Source organism: Mytilus galloprovincialis, chromosome 12, assembly GCF_965363235.1.
Source record: "Mytilus galloprovincialis chromosome 12, xbMytGall1.hap1.1, whole genome shotgun sequence".
In the NCBI taxonomy this organism is placed as follows: domain Eukaryota; kingdom Metazoa; phylum Mollusca; class Bivalvia; order Mytilida; family Mytilidae; genus Mytilus; species Mytilus galloprovincialis.
This window is the reverse complement of record NC_134849.1, coordinates 22,354,207-22,376,144: the sequence shown is the minus strand read 5'-3', so window position 1 is coordinate 22,376,144 and position 21,938 is coordinate 22,354,207. Positions and strand designations below refer to the sequence as shown.

The 21,938-nt window shown below is 32.6% G+C and overlaps 1 protein-coding gene across 1 annotated transcript in view; it reads left to right on the top strand.

Moving 5' to 3' along the window:
- Nucleotides 1–21,387, top strand: part of LOC143055605 (uncharacterized) — a 37,299-nt gene extending 15,912 nt beyond the window's left edge. The window contains exons 2-4 of the mRNA XM_076228769.1: nt 4,738–4,834; nt 8,822–9,243; nt 21,151–21,387. Coding sequence (XP_076084884.1) covers nt 4,744–4,834; nt 8,822–9,243; nt 21,151–21,369 — 732 coding nt within the window. The 5' untranslated portion in view covers nt 4,738–4,743 and the 3' untranslated portion in view covers nt 21,370–21,387. The remainder of the gene's footprint in view (nt 1–4,737; nt 4,835–8,821; nt 9,244–21,150) is intronic.
- The last annotated feature ends 551 nt before the right edge of the window (nt 21,388–21,938 follow it).

Below are 21,938 nucleotides of genomic sequence, written 5' to 3'. Positions count from 1 at the left end.
ATTATTCTGTATGAGTATGGGTTTTTCTCATTGTTGAAGGCCAAATGGTTGCCAAATTGCTTACATGCACTTCATTTGAACTTTGGTGGATAGTTGTCTCATTGGCAGTCATACCACATCTCCTTATTATTTGTATAAAGATCTGCTAATAATCCCTCGTTTTCAATTGTCAAAATTTACACTTTTTGTTTAAAAAATTACCCATCATTTAAAAAAAAAATAATATTTTTTCTTCTTAACCATGTTTACTGAGATTTACTTTAGTTATGAGACCTCTCTATCGTTTTATATTGATTTTTTTAAATTGAACTCTCTCAGCTGTCTGTCCTTCAGTTCGAGAAATCAGTTTTATACTTGTTTTTTTCCGGCTTGAAAATATTGGTTTGATATTTTGTATCTATTTTCTTCATGACAAGTTGAAGATCAAATTAGAATTTTGTTCTGATTTGATGATTTTGTCCAGAGTTATGGTCAATAGAGTAGACTGAATAAATTCATTCAAATATTCAGGTTTCCGCACATTATTTATTCTTTTTTGAAGATATTGATTTTATAATTGGTTTATAGTGTTTCCATGACAAGTTAGAGATCAAGTTAGAATGTTGTTATGGTCTGATAATATTGTGTCGAGTAATGGTCCTTGTACTTAGAAAATTCACCCAGATAATCAGTTTTCAACCTTTTTTTTTTGGATAATTGTTACAAGTACACATACATGTATGTAGTTTATAATGACAGGTTACAGATCAAGTACAAATCTTGTTCTGGTCTGATTCACTCAAACATGTCAAATAATCAGTTTTTACACCTTTTTTTTATTATGCTTGTAGATATTGACTTGATATTTATAAGTATATAATTTTGTTCCAGTATAATGAAATTTTAACCAAGAGGGGACTATGTATTGCCATGCATGATACTACACTCTGTCACTCTCAGATTGAAAAATGAGTAAAAGTAATAAAAATTTAAATTAACCAATTCTGTTTACATTACAATGTTAACCATGCAGGCGAAATCTAAATTGTTCTCAGGGCTTGAATACATGTATTTTTAAGGTTGAAATTTGGAAATCTAATTATTTAAAGTTAACATGTTAGTATGTACATATATGTATATGTATATAGTTATGTACATCATTGTTTTGTACACATCATGCACATGAATAAAAAGGAGATGTAGATTATATGTTAATTGGACAGCAACCCAACATTATTGTTGATTGTATTAAAATTGTTTTAAATTATATATAAGATGTTGTTTCTTTCTGTCAAAATTTGGTTCTGTTCAAAAGGGTTATATTTGTATTTTTTAAAACAATATAATGTTTTCATGTTTCAGGTCGTCCAGGATATTCAGTACGCACATACTTCTGAAGCTACTCATTGCTAGTGCAGTATAACCCATATGTCCAATGTACACGAAAACAAGCCGCCTATGAATGAAAATTTAGCAGTCAAAGCTATTTACCATGACGCACATGTTTTTTTTTCTGTTCATGTCTTAATCTGCATAAATCATATTAGAAGTTGTGGAGAAATTTTTAACTTGAAAAAACATGTACAAAATGTTTCAAATGGATAAAAATTAAAGTACATGTTTAATAGGATAGAACAAGACTGAATTTCCAGGATTCAAAGTGCAAATAGTCATGTGTGGATATGGTCGCTATATTAAACTTAGTAGTTACATAAGATACTGAATAACATGTCAGCAGATATTCGGAAAATGGAGTTGGAATGGCTAAATGGCAGTAAGAGAAAAGTATTAAGATTCACACTGCAATTCCTAAACAACTTATACATGTACATTTATCAGTCATAGCTCAGACATAAACAAGTCGATTTTTGTTTTTGACTTAAAGAAGTCAAAACATGTATTTATTTTAAAAATTTGTTTCAATTTTAGACTTATCTAAGTCAGAAAATGACAGACTTGTTTAGGTTTACATGTATTTGTGTTGATGAAAAAACTTAATTTTACTTGCCAGGTGGCCAAAGTACACCACCTATGACAGCAAAAAAACTGTCTGAGAGTTCTACAGTAATTGAGCTATTCTGTATTTAATTATCTAATTGAACATCCTTATTAAATACAAATGTTTTACCTCGTTAAGTGTGGTTCCAGGTGGTTGCATTGTAAGGTTAATTAACATTATCTCCGATTTTTTATACTCTCATTCATAGTTTCGTCAGGAGACAAAGCATTGTCTTTCAATGTTGTCATTATTTGATTTAGATGCATGACCTTTTTATAAATATGCATGGGTCTTGAAGTTAACCAATTTTGATAACTTATCGACTTGTAGGAGTCGATATTTGCAACTTTTTGATTCCGATCAATAACTTCTTGCTTAACAATATTTGATTAGGCAGCAACCATTTGATTTTCTGGGGGGGGGGCTATGGTTTTTTTTTCTGAACAAATTTTTTTTTTCGCCTACGGCGAAAAGCAATCTATTTTTTTCGCGACAAGTCGAAAACAATTTTTTCTTTCAATTTTAGCATTACATATAGTGGCAGCTGAGGGTGAAACAAACAATTTTTTTTCTCAGAATCAAAAACAAATTATTTTTTTCTCCAAAAACTGGTAACAAACTTTTTTTTCCAAAAAAAACCATAGCCCCCCCCCCCCCCCCCCCAGAAAATCAAATGGTTGCTGCCTTAATTAAAGTCATATTTTGTCTTTCATTAAAGGGAGACAAATCCTAAAACTTACAAATTTAGACCTCTATGAGTCAAAAGCAGATTCAGACTTATTTATGTCTGAGCTCTGACTGTTTATCTGTGAAACTGGAAAAATTCAATTTTTATATTATCATGGTAAGTAGCTATAGTCTGAATGAAGCCCCGAATTACATAATCTACAATAGCTGCCTAAGTTGGATACTTTGTTAAAGAGGAAACCAAATGACAACTTAACAAACTAAAAGAATTAATGCATACTTTATGTCAGAAAAATCAGAGACCTCAATCACAAAACAGTTAGTTTCTGAAGATGAAAGTGAATAAGTGATGATAGAGAGAACCTACCCAAAATAAGAATTATGCTATTCATGGTAGATATTAGATGTGTTGATCTTGCTTTTGTGAATATACAATGAGAATTATAAGCCAGAATGGAAGTGACAATTCACAGAATAGTACAAGGACAATGATATGGCTACTTTTGCTGTAAACTGAAAGTTGATAAGTTTTTGCCGAGTCAGCTGGTATCAATGATTTTATGAACTATGAATCTATAATCATGATAATGATTTGAATGTCATTATGGGCTATTAAAAAGAAATGTAAAGGATTCAGTGTCTTATTGTATAAAAACAAACCAAAAAAGCTAATAAATTAATTTTTACTTTTCATGGAAGACATGTTTCGTACTAGGGATATTGTTTGTTCAGACGTTACCACACTATTCATGTGAAAATTAAAGCACACATCATGAGGAAACACTTAATTTAACTTATATTATTGTGATTACTTGAAATTAAACGCTTGATATTCATCCTGATAAAGTCAGAAACAGAAAATAAAATGCCGTTAATTTTTTTTGTGGCAATTATCTGATTTGTATTTTGGTTTTGTAGAAAATATTAGGTAAAATGAAATTGAAAGTAGAAATACTTTTACGCTTGCACGTCTGGATAATTTTTCGGTTGTATGAATAAAGTTGCATGTATTTCATTGATAAATTAATGCAATTGGACTGGAGTACATGATGTTGCTGCACAGATAACTGACGTCATTGTTTATTATCTTTTTTCAAAAAGATTATGCAGTAAGATTAAAGGTAAAAATGTACAATCTGCCTCAAATTATATGCTTATATCATGAGTACCAAAACAAGTTTTGTTCTCAATAGACGTTGGGAAATTTAAGCATCAATATAACCACATGCAAAAATTGTTTTATAGGAATTGTGTTGTTAGTACGGAAAATGAACCGTAACATGGTTTGAGGTTTGTAGGTCCTAATATCCGCCAATTATTATAGGGAAAACGGTACTATTTATTCTGCCATAGGCGACAATACTAACAATTCCTAAATTTACCACTTTTTATAATAACAACCTGGATAAAACAATTATGTGTGGTTTTAGTACTTTATTACTCTATTTTAAAAATTGAAGCCGAATAGTATCATGACCAATTTTCAACGGAACTTGTTAATGTTATCCATGCCCACCGTCATTTTACACCAAATTTATGAAATATTGGAAGCCTTTTCAAATAATCCTCTAGAAAATTTTTCAATAGGTTTTAAAATTTATATTGTAAATTTACACACTGCAGTTATTCATAGATAAATAAAAAAAATATATTGTACCCTTACATCCAATCACAGCGCTCTTAAGTTGACTTCCTTCACCTGTCTTGGGTACACAAAAGGCCAACCTAATGCTGGGAAAATGTAATACTACCGTTTTCCCTATATACGAAGTCGACATTAGTTTACCGATGTTTAAATATCGTAAATCGATTTTATTAATTCAACTGAAAAAAAGTACATGGAACAATAGAAACTGAAGACATCAACTGCAATTAATTGACATTATCCAAAAAAAAAAAACCCAGATCAGACAACTATACTGGTATTTATAGATCTTAGAAATGCGAAAACATGTCACTAGTACATAAATGTAAGTTGAGACACAAACATAACCTAGCGGTAAAGATAATGTTGTTTAAATTCAGATTTTGGTGTAAAATTAAATCAATATCAAATTTTACATTATTTTTAGCTAAACATGGCTACCCAAGCACCAACTCCCATACAAAGTGCAATCCCGGCTGAATTGGAAAGAGAACTACGTGAAATACAAACTTCGTCACATACAGGTAAGAATATTTCAGTCATTGTCATATCAAATATAATATTAACATATGTATTATTATTTTTCTCACCAGTGGCCCTTCAAATGAATGCTCATAAAATTAACCGAATCAGTTTTATAAATAAACCATGGTTCACTAAAAGAGAGGGTGTTTCTAAGCTATAATCTCTGCAAAGTGCGACAACCATCAGATAAGGTGTTGCAAAGAAACATCCTAGAGTTTGAAAGACCATTGATAATCTGTTGTTCGGTTTTTGGTGGAAGAAGACTTGAAGTCTTCTGAAGACCTATGGTGCCGACTTTAAAATAATTGAACCTCCGTATGCCGCATCCGTTTCTGTGCATTACAATTTCATAACAACTTTCAATTCTTGACACCGATTTTTACACATGATTAAGCATCTGAATCATTTAATATGTAAATTAGGATTGAAAAAAATCACTATCGTAAATATGTACCCTTTTATTTATGTAAATTATTAGATTTCATCTCATCTCAATGAACTTTGTTTGTTTACTTATAACCGGATGTTTTTAATGTAGATATTTGTAGTACGCATGCGTGAATTTGGTATCGGGTCGACTCGCCCTGTTTACATGTTCGCCCTTGGTCTGTTCGTCCTGAGTTCTTTCAACCATATAGGACGTTTGCCCTGTGTTCATTTTCTTCACTCTTATCAAGGACGTTTTATAATACGTCCTTGCATTTATTAAAAATATTATTATTAAGGGTATCGTTAAAAAAAAACCTCTAAAACACGATTTAGTGAAAATCATCTGTTCCTTATTTTGTTCCCAAGGTAAAACAATCGTGTTCAGCCAACAAATTCTGTGTTTCTCATGATCAAATTAATAAGCCAATCAATAACGTTTCCTCTGAAGATTATTCTAACATGCTAGATTTTGAACTTTGTTGTTTTCATCTAGTTGTAAAATCGTGAACAGCTTGAGAATAAAAGCATGGCTGATTGACAAAATTGACAAAATTCAATGATACCATAAAGATAATACTGAATAATAGTTTTTTTCACTAATTTATTGACATAATACGTTATTTTTGTATCCAATTAAATCATTTAAAGCGCAATGTACTATTCTTTTTTTTTCTCACAAAGACCAACAAACAGGTTATCCCTCATTTGGAGTGTTGTTCCAAACCTGTAAAAGGTCCATCTTTGTGCATAATTCAAAATTGGAAATTTCAACAAGCATCATATATTCTTACACAAGAATATAAACCCTGGTCTGCTAGCTACATGTTCATCTTTTCTACTTATTATACGACCGCAAAAATCAAAATTTTTTTGGTCGTATATTGGTATCACGTTGGCGTCGTCGTCGTCGTCGTTGTCCGAATACTTTTAGTTTTCGCACTCTAACTTTAGTAAAAGTGAATAGAAATCTTTAACACAAGTTTTATGACCACAAAAGGAAGGTTGGTATTAATTTGGGGAGTTTTGGTCCCAACATTTCAGGAATTAGGGGCCAAAAAGGGCCCAAATAAGCATTTTCTTGGTTTTCGCACTATAACTTTAGTTTACGTAAATAGAAATCTATGAAATTTTGACACAAGGTTTATAACCACAAAAGGAAGGTTGGGATTGATTTTGGGAGTTTTAGTTAAAACAGTTTAGGAATTAGGGGCCAAAAAAGGGCCCAAATAAGCATTATTCTTCGTTTTCGCACCATAACTTTAGTATAAGTATATAGAAATCTATGAAATTTAAACACAAGGTTTATGATCACTAAAGGAAGATTGGGTTTGATTTTGGAATAAGGGGCTTAAAGGGTCCAAAATTGAACTTTGTTTGATTTCATCAAAAATTGAATAATTGGGGTTCTTTGATATGCCGAATCTAACTGTGTATGTAGATTCTTAATTTTTGGTCCCGTTTTCAAATTGGTCTACATTAAGGTCCAAAGGGTCCAAAATTAAACTTAGTTTGATTTTAACAAAAATTGAATCCTTGGGGTTCTTTGATATGCTGAATCTAAAAATGTACTTAGATTTTTGATTATTGGCCCAGTTTTCAAGTTGGTCCAAATCGGGGTCCAAAATTAAACTTTGTTTGCTTTCATCAAAAATTGAATAATTGGGGTTCTTTAATATGCCAAATCTAACTGTGTATGTAGATTCTTAATTTTTAGTCCCGTTTTCAATTTGGTCTACATTAAAGTCCAAAGGGTCAAAAATTAAACTAAGTTTCAATTTAACAAAAATTGAATTCTTGGGATTTTTTTATATGCTGAATCTAAACATGTACTTAGATTTTTGATTATGGGCCCAGTTTTCAAGTTGGTTCAAATCAGGATCCAAAATTATTATATTAAGTATTGTGCAATAGCAAGAAATTTTCAATTGCACAGTATTCAGCAATAGCAAGAAATCTTCAATTGCACAGTATTGTGCAATAGCTAGAAATGTTCAATTGCACAGTATTGTGCAATAGCAAGAAATCTTCAATTGGACAGTATTGTGCAATAGCAAATATTTACAATTGCACAGTATTGCACAATAGCTAGAAATATCTAATTGCACACTATTGTGCAATAGCAAGAAATTTTCAATTGATTGGAGTTATCTTTCTTTGTCCAGAATAGTAGTTGAATCAACTTAAATCATTGTTTTATACAATAAACAATGTATATTCACTTCTTCAAACATTTTTTTGAGAGGATTAATATTCAACAGCATCGTGAATTGCTCAAAGGCAAACAAAATATTTAAGTTCATTAGACCACATTCATTCTGTGTCCGAAACCTATGCTGTGTCAACTATTTAATCACAATCCAAATTTAGAGCTGAATCCAGCATGAATGTTGTATTCATACTTGCCCCAACCGTTCAGGGTTCAATCTCTGCGGAGCATCTGGTTTAATAACTAGAATCATGCAAACAGACTTAAGAAAAAGGCATGTAAGCTCTTCATACAAATATGACACTTTTTCTAGACAATCCAGATCGTGCAAATTACTTCGCTAAAAATTGTAACCTTTAAAATTGTTGTCGCGCACTAAAAACCCCCATGGGAACTTTCAAAAGTTGGCAGGTATGTAACAAGTCTTACAATTTTATGCTCCATTTATGGGCATTATGTTTTTTGGTCTGTCAGTCCGTCCTGCTTCAGGTGAAAGTTTATGGTTGAGGTAGTTTTTGATGAAATTGAAATCCAATCAACTTGAAACTTAGTACACATGTGTTTCATATGATATATATGATCTTTCTAATTTTACTGCCAAATTAAAGATGGTACCTAATTTTCACGGTCCATTGAACATAGAAAATGATTGTACGGATGGGAAATCCATGTACTTATGACACATTCTTGTTTGAAGAAAAAAAAATGACGTCATAACGATAATGGAACAAAGCAGGCTGGGTTATTGGGGCTGTTTTTATGGTAATTCAAGTAACCTTTTATTCACCTTCTTCCACTTCAGAGCTATCAGCTCTTTGATTTTTGCTTTGTGTTTATTTTGGATTTGGTACTTGCGCCCTTAGTTTTTAGTGTTAATTCATATCATGTAATTTTCTATCTCAGGTGAAAAATTATCAAAAAAAATATCAATGGAAAAATACACAAAAAATACGATAACTGATGATGACATGTCAAACTTCGACTCAAAAAAAATTCAAACTTGTATTGCTGACATCCATTGATTGTGTACTCTGCATTGACAATCATACCCCATTTCCTTATTTATATAATTATGAAGCAGTTGTGTGGATCATTTTGACCTTAAGATAAAGAATATAGATAATCATCATTCACATTAAAAACTATTTGAAAGCAAAATAAAATTTAAAAAAATACATATTTTACTTTGCTTTGAAAAAAACAATTACCAAATTTAACAGAATAAACTGTGCACATAATTACATTTATATTCCTATAATTGCTATAAATCAAATTAAGCTACATCCTTCTAAGATATAGAAATGTATATACTAACAAAAACGTGATTAAATATGCATAATTATTTCTTTAGGTCCACCAGGAGACTTAGATGACAAGAAGAAAAGATGGCTGGTTGTTGGAATTTGTTTGCACAATATTTTATCACCATCTTTAAGAAAATATGTGGACCCAGTTGTTAAAAAGCTTTACAACGCACTCAAGAGCTCTGATCAGATCGACATTCAAACACAGACAAAATACCTACGAAAATATGGTGCGGCAAATTTCAACCTCAATTATGAGGCAATCAATAACAACAAGGCAACTCGTGGTTTTCATTCAGTTCCCTATGATTACAAAGTACAGAATGCTGTTGATTTGTCAAAGTTGTTCCTTCAGACACACATGTCCCATTATACAGCGTTTGATGAAACTTGTGATTCTTCGGCTTTGCTTGGGATTATTATCAAGATAGACAAGTTTCCTTTAATTGTTCAGACGGCTGCAAATGATGTAAGTATATACCAAATGTCTGGGAAATTATAATGATATAGTATAAGGTCTTTTCCGTTTTCTGTTAATATGTGTACCAACAATTCATCCATAATGCGACAACACAATCTGTATACACAGGTCTGGTCTTGGCGACATCCTTCAATGCAAAGACTTTTTTCTTTTTGTGTAAATGATTTAGGTGACGTCACCACATACCATCCTCAGCATGATCTACCTTCTCCCATTTTCGATAAGAACTAAAATGTGTACGTAGAACAAAAACTAAAGATCCATGATGTTGAGGTCAGATTTTCTTTAAATACAAAATTTGAAAAAAATGCACATACATGTACAATGAGTAAATAAGATAAAAATTCCTGGAAAAAAAAACATTTAAAAAGCAAGATGCAAGGATATGTTTTGAAGGGGTGTTTAACTACTTGCATTTTCATATAAATATGATAATTAAAAATAAAATATACATGGTTCATGTACCTGTTTTTGCATGTTCCTAGATGCTAAATCTACGCTCAATTAATATTTAATGAGCCACAACATTCATTTATTTTGATACGGGCTATGTATAAATAATCATCTGAGCATATTCAATTAAGGTGGTACCTAACACTACAGGGAGATAACTCTGTAAAATCAGCAAAACGTTTTAACTACGTTGCGTTGTTAAGGAAATATTAAGCTTTTCAATGATCAAAATAAGTGTTTGTCAAACTGCTATATAACCAGTGTAATTTTTCTGATTAAACGATTGGTTCAAATTTTTTGAAATTTTTATATTTTTGTCAAAGGGTCAAAGTAAATACTTTGTCAAAATTTTAAGAAAATTAAATGAGCCAAATTAATTTTAGTTAAGGTGTTGGGTACCACCTTAATCCCTTTCTGAATAAATAACAATTAATTTGTTTCACTACATCCTCAACTATTTATTTGCATATGGGTCAGAATTTACTGTCATGAAATTTTTGTTACATCCAAAACTGTCTTTTTAGAAAATTAAAAACTACTCATAAAATGAAAAGGCCACTGTAAATTAAACCTAGTAGGGATCAAGGCCTTTCCATTTATGTATGCAAAAGATAACTTGTTCATGCAACATGATATTAGTGGTATTTTTTCATTTCATTGAATGATGTAACACAGACTCCAAAACTTCTTGTAAATACTGGTTTTCAGAAATTCTATGAACAATTTAACATCTGTGTAGGGTTAAGTCTGTCCATTATCTCTAAACAGATTAAATACTAACAGTATTCTGTCTAATTTTGAACCATATTCAAGAAATTTCACTTTTAAACTCATGGATGTAACAGGACACAATTTCGGATTTCTTTTCATGTTTCTGAATATACCACAATCAATTTTTGGTGAAAGGTTACAGGATATCAGAAATGCATGGTGCAGAAGAAAAAAAAAATTGACTAAATCCAATTGGGTCCTCATACTTTTTTTATTATAAACTATTTTTCAAATTTGTTGTCTTTGTTATATCAAAAATTGATTTAGTTTCAGTGTTACACCATATACTGCAGTATCTATATTAGCTTATCTTTTCATGGACCTTTCCTAGTATTAATATTGTGGTGCAATGTGAACTAATCTCCGTGTGTAAATTGGGTTACTTTTATTCATGAATTTTTCATTAGCCTAAATTTTGACAAACAATTCAAGGGTGTAACAATGAAACCATATTCTACACGGACTTATTGCAGCGAAATGGTTGTACCATTCTTCATCTATCATAAATCTGTTCACATCAAACTTAGCCGTACCAAATTTGTCAGGTTAACAATCTTGATGATATCAGATTTAGAAATAACAAAATTAATCACAGTAATCCTTCATTACATGTATATTTATGTGGTAAATATAACTGAAATATTTCATGTACATGATGTAACTAATGTCTGGTTTGCAATTTCTTCAATTTTGCAACCTTGTTTTCTTCCATTGAAAGTTGAAAAGACTGCATGTGTTGAATATGGTTGTACATTAGTATGACATTATGCCATAAATTTTTCAAAACATCAATTGAATATTGCTATTATGTTAATTGGTTCTCTTTTATTTAATTTATTAGTGTTGTATATAAGATGTAACAAATTGACACTATTTTCATGGATGTCCAACACTTGCGTATTTGAAGTACTTCTAGGAAAAACTGTCCATGCACAACATTATACCCGAATGTTGGAACAGTTTATCTCCGGGTAAATCTGCATGTTTTTGACAGGTGTTATATACTTGATTTGTATATGGTTGTTGGAAACGTAGATCAGTACGTATCATACCGGAATCACAGGGGTGCTCCGGGATGATGTTTGTAAATAGTATAATCATCTATACATCCTCCGTATCAAATTACATAAGCATGCCTGTTCTTTCTCTCTTTACCACCGCATGTCAAGGTAGTCACACACAAATATATTGAGAGCAGTAAAATTAGTTTTTAGAAACGATTTCGTCCTTTATTAGTCCCCCAAGGACGTTGAATGGTGGAGGACCTCAAATACTTCCCGCTGGCGTTATGAACATTGTACTTTTTGTTTGCATTCCGTCTTTAATACTAGCTTTATAATGCATTAATTGACATTTTGATTGTGTGAATTTGACCCAAATTACAGCGTAGTGTGTGTATCGTCTGCACGCAATCATCATGCAGATAAGGAATGTATTTTTAGATTGCAGTGACCAGCTACCTGATAATGAGCAATGATACGATACAGCGTGAAATTGTTAAATTGAGAAACAAACTCTTGCATCAAAGTGCCTTTAATAAAACACCTATAATTTTATCCGATAGTAAAGGGAAATATTTAAAATTACAAAGAAATTTAGCAATTGAATCTGGCGTTCGTTTTTGGCATAAAAAGGGAGCAACAACAAGAGACAGTTTTAAATATTTAGAAAGACAGATCGAAGAAGCTGTACGACACTACAAAAACATTGTATTTTATGTATGATTAGGAACTTGTGACTTAACTGATTTTAATCGTAAAAATAGATATATCAGTCTCCGATCACGTGACTCTTCCTCGGTCAATGATATAATAAATCACTTTAGGCGTATTTATGCACTTGTCACTACATATAAAACAGTTGAATAAGTGTTTTTGGAAATACCTGTTTATTCCATTGTATGTTGGAATAAATACCAAGGCCACAAATTTTCGGAACAATTTCAGAATGATGATTTGAAACTTGAAGAACAAATCAATACCGTAAATAGTTTTATTCGTGAGACAAATTTAATTCTTCGAAAACATTCACCAGAATTTAGCTGTGATCTTCAAAATTCTCGAAAATGCAGACAAATGAGAAATAGCCGGTTTACATACAAATTTAATGCCTTTTATTTAGATGGAATTCATCCTACATCATTGCTGTCCAAATTATGGCTGTTGCGAATAGTAGCTTTGATTGTTGTTGATTGCGCATAATCACATATGTTTTATTGTAATAAAGGAATTGTCAGTGTTGAAGAATTTATTTGTTTTATGTGTATACAGATGAGGCTCTCGGTGAGAATTGTCTCGCCAGACCAAGTTTAAATTCATGATTGTTTTGAATTAATAAGACATAGTATGAGTAAATCTGTAACTTTTGAGGAAGACAAAATAAACCCAAACATTTCTTAAATCTTCTATTGAACACATGTATAAAGAACATTCAAATGACCTCTCTCAGTCTAGATATTTATTAAGTGACAGTTTTATTTCGAAACAAGCTATACAAGAGGACGAGTTTAAAGCCTTACCGACCCCGACACGTTCGTTTGACAACATAACCAACATTCCAAAATCTACTCCTCGAACGGACATTTCTCATTTACCGTTTACTAGAAGCACAACTTCCTTAATGTCTTCATCATACTCACCCGCTTCCATCCCAATGGAGAAAATTGTAAAGTGTAGGGAATTCTCCGGTTATCCCCAAGAAAATGCCGCTAAATTTATGGCTGAATTTGAGTCCTACTCAACTCTTTATGATTTACTGGATTCTAAAAGAAAAATTGCAGCATTTCACCTGCATCTCAAAGGTCCAGCGCTTACATGGTTTAATAATGTAAGCAAGACTACAAAGTCTGATTGGACTTTACTATTAGCTTTATTTAAAAGACATTACATGGATTTTGCAGGGCAAAGTTCAACAATGCTGATGACAAATGAAATTTTTCAAAACATTCGGCTAAGTTCAAGTCAGGCTATTGAAGATTTTTATTGTAATTTAGTAGAAAAAGCACAAATTCTATCGAAACCAGAACATGAGGTTCTATCCAAATTTATCAATGGTCTGCCGGACAAAATGGCGTTTTTTGTTCGCGCAGGAAACCCAACTACCCTGCAGGCAGCCTTGACATCATCCAAAATGGCAGAAGCGTGCGGATATCGCACTGAAGCGATATCAACACAAGCTATCAAAAATGAGACTAAGGTTTTTACTGATTCTAAAACAGAAATGGATGACCTGAAGGATCAGATAAAAATACAATGGTGGCCAATATCACGGTAAAGACCAATGACAAACAAGCAAACACACAAAGACTCAAATTATCGACGACAAGATTATCGCCAGGCATCAAACTATCCGCCTCGACAACAAGATTCTCGCGAATGCTACTATTGCCGGGGACAAGGTCATATCCATCGGGATTGTAATTGGACTAAAACTGGACCTCCCAACCAATCAGCGACCTGTCAGTTATGTTCCCAACAGGGACATACTGCACAATTCTGTAAAACCCTCCAACAATTCCAGTCGGGAAATGGCTAAAACCCGAGGGACAGGCACGGTCGTTCGGTCAAAATTGAGTTAGTGCCAATATAAATAAAAGCAATGGAACTTCTTTTGTACATTTGAAAGTTTCATTTGATGATATGAACGTAGCAGCATTGGTGGATACGGGTAGCTCCATCAATGTTATTTCTCAAACATTATATAATACTCTTTCGCACAAATCAAAATTGAGTTTTGAACAATTTCCGTCTGAAATACGACTTGCTGATAATACAAAAGTTAAAGTGTTTGATTTAGCAAAGATTTTGTTAATATGTAACAACGAACAACATGCAATTGAAGTTTACATTTTGCCGTTTACCTCACATCCGCTTATTTTAGGAACTAATTATTTACATAGTAACAATATTATTCTTGATTTTAGCAATTTTTCAGCAAACTTTAAGTCAGTCAAAGTGCAAACACCCAATTCCGAATGTATTGTATGGGGACATGTTCCTACTTATGTTCTGCCTGGATTAAATGGTGTTTGTTCGAATCATAAGTTCATACTCGAAAAAGGTTTAATGGTAGCTAAATCTCTTGTCACAGTTTCTTATAATCACAAGGTTCCTGTGAAAGTTTTAAACGCAACAGCACTGAGTGTTGTTATTCCGAAAGACAGAACTATAGCGGAATTTTTATCGCTTAATTCCGATTACAGTTATGTGCCTATTGACCAAAGTTGTCCCGTTGTACAGAATATTGATATTGTAAATAGTTGTGTAACACCTGATTTGAATGATTGTAGTGAAAGTTGTAGTAGTAATGAACATATAGAGAAGGTAAAGGATCAATTCACCTTGTCTGATCACCTTTCAGAAAGTCAACAGACTGAACTTGCATCGCTTCTTTATAAAAATATAGACTTATTTGTTACCGATGACAATCCTAACTTGGGATATACAAAACTAATCGAACATACGATTCATTTGAAGCCCGATGCTAGTGGTAAACACCAGAAATCGTATCGATTACCACCAAACAAGCGTGAGGTTTTGAGACATCACTTAGATAAACTTTTGAAACAAGGTATAATCTAACCAGTCAGTGAGACCGAAGATTTGCCAATAACAAGTCCGATAGTTTTAGTAACAAAACGTTCGAAATCTTCCGACCAGCATGCTCCTCAGAACTTTCGATTTTGTTGTGATTTTCGTTATTTGAATTCTCAAACACAGGAATTTAAGTATACCATACCAAATCTGCAGGAGCTTACTGAATCGTTTTCGGAAATGACGCCGAACTATATAACATCGATTGACTTATCATCAGGATTTTTCCAAATGGGCATAACACCTGAATCTTCTCGTTATACAGCTTTTAATACATGTTTCGGCACTTATAAATTTTTGAGACTACCTATGGGTCTAAAAACGTCACCCAATACATTTCAACTGTTGATGGACAGGGTGTTACATGGACTTAAATTTAAATCTTGTTTATGTTATTTAGACGATGTTTTAATATGTTCCGAAACTTTTGATCAGCACATGTCTGATTTGAGTGAAGTACTTGGCCGATTTAGAAATGCAGGATTAAAACTTGGACCGAAAAAATGTTCTTTTGCGGCACAATCATGCGTTTTTTTAGGTCATCTTATTTCGAAAGATGGAATATTGCCACCTGCAGATCGTGTTCAAGCAATTCAGGAGTACCCTGCACCTCGAAATGTAAAAGAACTAAGAAGACTGATTGGACTTTTTAACTGGTTTAAGAAATTTATTCCGAACTTTAGCGCTACAATTAGCTCTCTAACTAAACTCTTACAAAAGAATCAAACATTCAAATGGGGAAAGGAACAAGACACAGCATTTAACGATTTAAAATACCGCCTTGTCAACTCTGAAATGTTGAGTTTTCCTCAATTTAATATGCAGTTTCGTTTGAGCGTTGATACGTCTTCTCGTGGAATAGGGTATATGTTGTATCAACTTGATCCGGAGGACAAAACTTGTAAACCACGAATTATTCGTTTTGGGTCGAAAAACCTTAGTCGTTGGCAGCAATCGTATGGGCCGACTAAGTTAGAGCTCTTAGGAATGGTTGTGAGTATATTGGATTGTTCTGACTATCTTAGAGGAAACCAGTTTATTGTGGAATGTGACCACCAAGCGTTGAAGCCTTTATATCAGAAGCAATTTAAGGGTGCGATTTATGAACGTTGGCTTTCTATTCTTCAACAATTTAATTTCGAAATAGTATATAAGAAAGCGGAACAAATGGAGGTTCCAGACGCTTTGTCGAGATGCGAAAATCACCATGCAGAAGTTGTTGAAAGTCCCGTGGAAGATGACCCGTATTTTCCTTTCGTTCCGGACAAAATTGGACATATAACATTACCAAACGGTCAAAACTTTGCAAACTTATTTCAAAACAATTTAGAGGCAGTTCAGGCTATACATGTGTCAACAGAAGAACATAAATCAGAACATTATGATCCATATGATGCCGATACAGATGAACCGCAATATGGAAATAAACAATATAAGAAAAAGCGTCAGCGCATACTACAAGAATCGTCAAAATCAGATACGGACATAGTAGTTGATAAAATGATTAATGACAAAATTTTAGCTAAGATTTCTATGCCTATCAATAATATTAAAGAGTTACAGCGTCAAGGTACATCTTTGTCTCCAATTATAAACTATTTAGAAAACGATATACTTCCAGATATACAAAAGGAAGCAAGATGTGTTTTATTGAAATCTAACGATTATGCGCTTATTGATGATATTCTGTTCCATTAAAGAGTTGCAAAATCTAAACGCAACAAAATGATGTCACATTATCAAATAGTTATACCTCAAGCGCTGATACCTTCTGTATTAAAAGTGGTCCACGACTCGCCTCTCGGTGGCCATGCCGGAATGAACAATACACTTGATAGAGCCAAAGAACATTTCTTTTTTCCAAGGATGGAGAAAATTATAACGGATTATGTACAAACATGTCATTTTTGTCAAGTTCGGAAAGTTACAAATTTTAAAACAAAGCAAGCCATAGTGGCATTTCCGACTCCTTCTGAGCCTTTCGAAGTGTGGCAAATCGACTTATGCGGTCCGTTTCCGAAATCAGTTAATGGAAATACTTATGCTTTTACTGCGGTCGACATGTTTAGTAAATTTATATTTGCGCACCCTTTGCGAAATAATGACGCTTTGACAGTTTGTGAAGTTATTTATCGTATGTTTACTCAGTTTGGTGTTTGCAAAACTTTAGTCTCAGATCGTGGGTCGGAATTTGTTAATCAGTGCACTGCTGGACTTTGTAAACTATTAGAAGTGACACAAGAGTTTACGCCCGCCTTTGCTCACCATTGTCTTGGAGCATGTGAACGACAACACAGGACTTTAAATGAACGCTTAACCGCTCATGTTTTAAAAGACAAATTATGGGAAACGGAAATCAATTCTGTTACTTTTTCAATGAATTCGTCAGTCAACAGCAGTATAGATTTTTCTCCGTTTGAAATTGTATTTGGAAAACGTCCAAAATTTCCCGTGTTCGGAGCACATTTCAACCTAAATGACTTTCATCCAAATATGCAAAATTATTTTTCGGAATTAACAGATAGACTTAAAACAGTTTGGGATATGGTTGTCAAAAATGCTCAATATTCGGGAGAAAAAATGGAAGAAAATGCAAACATTAAACTCAATGAACTAAAAGTTTCAATTGGCGATTACGTATATTTACAAAGAACTCTGACAGGTCAGGGTAGAAAATTTCAGCCACTTTACGACGGACCATTTGTTGTAAACAGCATTCCTAGTCCTCACTTGATCAAATTACGCGATCCATCCGGAAAACGGAAATTGAAATCACCTGTTCATATTAACCGAGTAAAACTTGCGCATATAAGAGCCCCAGATCCCCAAAACTATTTGGTACAAGTTCCACAGCAAAATCCAGTTTCAACAAGTTCCGATTCTAATTCCGAAAGTTCCGAACATGAAATACCTACTGAACAAGATATTCAATTACAAAATGATAATCCTACTCCGTTAAGGCGAACATCTCGGGTTGTACAAAAACCTATTAGATACCGTGACGAAAATTTTCTAAGTGAATTAAGTTCTTGCGATGGAGCCAAGGAAAAGATAAAGCGAATCCTAGCAAAGAAACCACACGCAAGTTCGTTTCTCTATTTAGTTCAATTGATAGGCGAGCCTGCACAAAATGCAAAATGGAAACCGTTGTCGGAGCTACCACCAAAAGCACAGGAACTGATTATTGCTAGGCCACCTCCGCTAGTGTAGTATACTGTAATTGTTTCAATAATGTTGGATAGTAAGATTATCACACATTCAGAGCTCATGGATATTTTGTTATTATTCGGTGATAATTGTATCGCCAAAGTGTTACCGTTTACTTGAATGTGTTTTTTTTTTGTAAATACCTACGAAGATGTTTTATATGATCGGTGATGATTGCATCGCCACACTTGTTGGACAATGATGATGTTATAATCGGTGATGATTGCATCGCCAAACGTGCTGAATCCAGATGTTGTGTTAATCAGTGATGATTGCATCGCTATTATATTCGTCCAGTACCAGGGACCAGTTATCGTTGATAACAGTAGACATAATTGAGACTTTTTTTTTATTTGATTGTTAATTTGTATTGAGATTATGATTTTTGAATGTACTGTGTGTGACTGCCACCTTTCTCTTATCACTGTATTATTATTACTAGTTGTTATTGGTCGTTTCATGAATAGAATTTGTGTCAAATGAGGTTGATTGGCATGTTCTAGATATAAAACCTGTTTATTTTTCCTATAATATTTTCGTATGTTTATGTAAGTGAGAGTGCCAGTGTTAACCAAATCTGTATGTACAAGTTGATATTATTTATGAATGTATTATCTGAAATATTAAGAGTTTCAGGTCTCTGCTAGACTTATCAAATAGACTATGATTCCTCAATTGCATGACTGAAATTATGATTCATTTGAATGTTTCATGCGCAAGACCAGAACTGTGATGAGAAAATATTACATTGTAAGAGATTTGTGTGGTAGTCGGCGTCAGAGATTTGATAGCTTGAACATATGTTGAAGTTTAGTGAGAAACTTGCATATACATGTATATATATATATTTTTTTTAATTATCTTTTTGATTATGGTCGACTATTATGTTTGTTGTCTTATTTTAGTTTTATATTCTCTGACCTACGTTTACCAACAACCATCACGAAATTTTTGAATTTCTTTTTCTTCGATGTTATATACTTGATTTGTATATGGTTGTTGGAAACGTAGATCAGTACGTATCATACCGGAATCACAGGGGTGCTCCGGGATGATGTTTGTAAATAGTATAATCATCTATATATCCTCCGTATCAAATTACATTAGCATGCCTGTTCTTTCTCTCTTTACCAACGCATGTCAAGGTAGTCACACACAAATATATTGAGAGCAGTAAAATTAGTTTTTAGAAACGATTTCGTCCTTTATTAGTCCCCCAAGGACGTTGAACAGGGAACATCTCAAAGCTGTTTTAAGTAACATTTTTTGGATGTAACATTTATGACACAAAATGTTACATCTTCAATTTCTGCAAATATAACCTATTTTCTCGTTTTAATATGACATGTATACCCTATTAAGCACCATTGAATAGTTATCTAACACCTCTTATTGATATTAATATTCATATAGCAAAGAGTATTTGAAAGATACAATCAACTGAGACGTATTTTTAACCACATGATTTTTACGGACACGATAAATTCAACAAAATGTCCACCAAAATTCACACTGAAATATAGTATAAGAAACACTTACATCAGAAAAAGTGGAATTCTATTGGGATTATTTATATCATCATCATGCAAGTTTTCTTCCATTTTATGTTTTATTCATTCTGAATCTTAATTGACTATACATTTTAAGAAATTGTCAGATGTAACACAAATTCCATGACAGTAAATTCTGACCCATATATCTTTAACAGTTTTGTGAAGTATCGATACGGATTTTCCAATTTGTAAATATTCCTAACTGGGTCAAAATCCAAACTCATACACATCTAAATGTCATAATTGACGCTAATGAAAAAATTCAAAGGAGAATTGTTAATCAGCATGACTTTTTGATACTCTTTGCTGTTGGTGGTTAATTATGATGAAATTTACAATACAAAGTGTACATTTCAAAGTTTGTGTTAAAAATGTGAAGTAAAAAACACTAGCAGCAATAGATTGAAAATTTATTGGAAATGTGCTTTGTTCGCAGGCTTGGGATTCTTCAATTTCAATAGAAAATACGTCGTTTTAATGTTTATTATATGTAAAATACGTGGTCGGTTTAAGTTTCGTTTAGAACTATTGACACTCTCCTTACTATAAAAGTTCGATATTGTTTGATATAAAAATTTTGTAATTTTCAGCTGAAAATATGCTAACAAGTTTTAATTTACACACAACAGCAACATTTTGAAACTTTTGATTAATCCCTGTTAAACCAAATTTATAGTCAAGTAAATAATTCGTTGCATTAAACTTACGCCTTTTTCCTATCTGTTTAACGGATACATTTTGTAGACGATGCACATTTATCAAAAGCATATGCATACCATGCAAATATTATTAGCTAGTATAGTGTGCTAGTGACCTAATAAGATATAAATGAGGTAGGTAAACTTCATATAGAGCGAAACTCCAATCCCCAAATGGAATTTACTGACCCGATATATACCGTATTAGGTTACTAGCACATTATTTAACGACTTTAGCTTACTGACTGTCTTTACATATGGTATTTAGACTATAGGCCTATCAAAGTTATGAAGTCTGCAATACCATTAGTATTAAGAACCTTCTTCCATTAGTTGATACAAAAACAAATGCTACCAGTAAAAACTTGTTAGTTTTAAATGTGTTTCATGCATTTTTTTCAATCGTTTATCATTAATTTCTTCGTCTGTTAAAACCTTCAAGATTGTTCTCAACACTAGATTGTTTTTATAAAGGAGCGTAACACAACTACTAACCGTGTATTTAAATAAGCCTTGGCGACTTATCTTATTGGGAGTAAACACGTGGCTTTTAACCAATATACATAAAAATGTATAGAAGGTACGATAATAATACATGTTTGTATTTCATATGTATTTCAGGTCAGATCTACGATACGGAATGAGTGGGCTCACTGTAATTTCACAATCTGGGATGATGTGAAGTATGTTCAGTCACTAAAACTAATCGAAAATTTCATTTATCAACTTAATTTGAATGCAGCTGATCAAAAGAAAATTATTGAGGAATTAGATCAATGGAGAAAGAATGGTAATGATCTGTACCTTAGTTTTTTAATAGACATTTTTATCACTCATTAATTACTGTTAACCCTTTTATGGACCATTTCGCTATTAACATTATTAAAGAGAAAATTTCACACATACATGTACTTATTTGATACAAGTTTAATTAAATTACTCTGATGTTGACTATTCACTTTTTTAAATATATCCCATTGAAGGTTGCAAATCACCATTAGATTTTATAGGCGCAGCCATTTTTTTAGCATAACATGGTATTCAGAATTCTTATCCTGATAGGTCGATATGTGCGCCCGTTATTTTTTTTTATTATTAGAGACTTTGTGAACTCTGCATTATACCAAAGGCCAAATAAATTATTTTCCTTAGCCTTAACGGAACTGAGGCGTCTTTTCAATGCTAGGATGAGACACATATTTTTAAGTGCAAAATTGTAAGGCATGGGAGATAAGTAGAAATAACGCCAAGAAAAGCCTAGATTTTTTGGACAAAAAAATACTGTCCTAATAAAAGGTTTTGTTTAAAAAAAAATCAACTTCCTAAAGTCTGTATCTCGAAAAAGGCTATCATTGTCGCCTATTGGGAAATTAATTGTTCATTTCAATCTGAAAATAGATAACAATAAT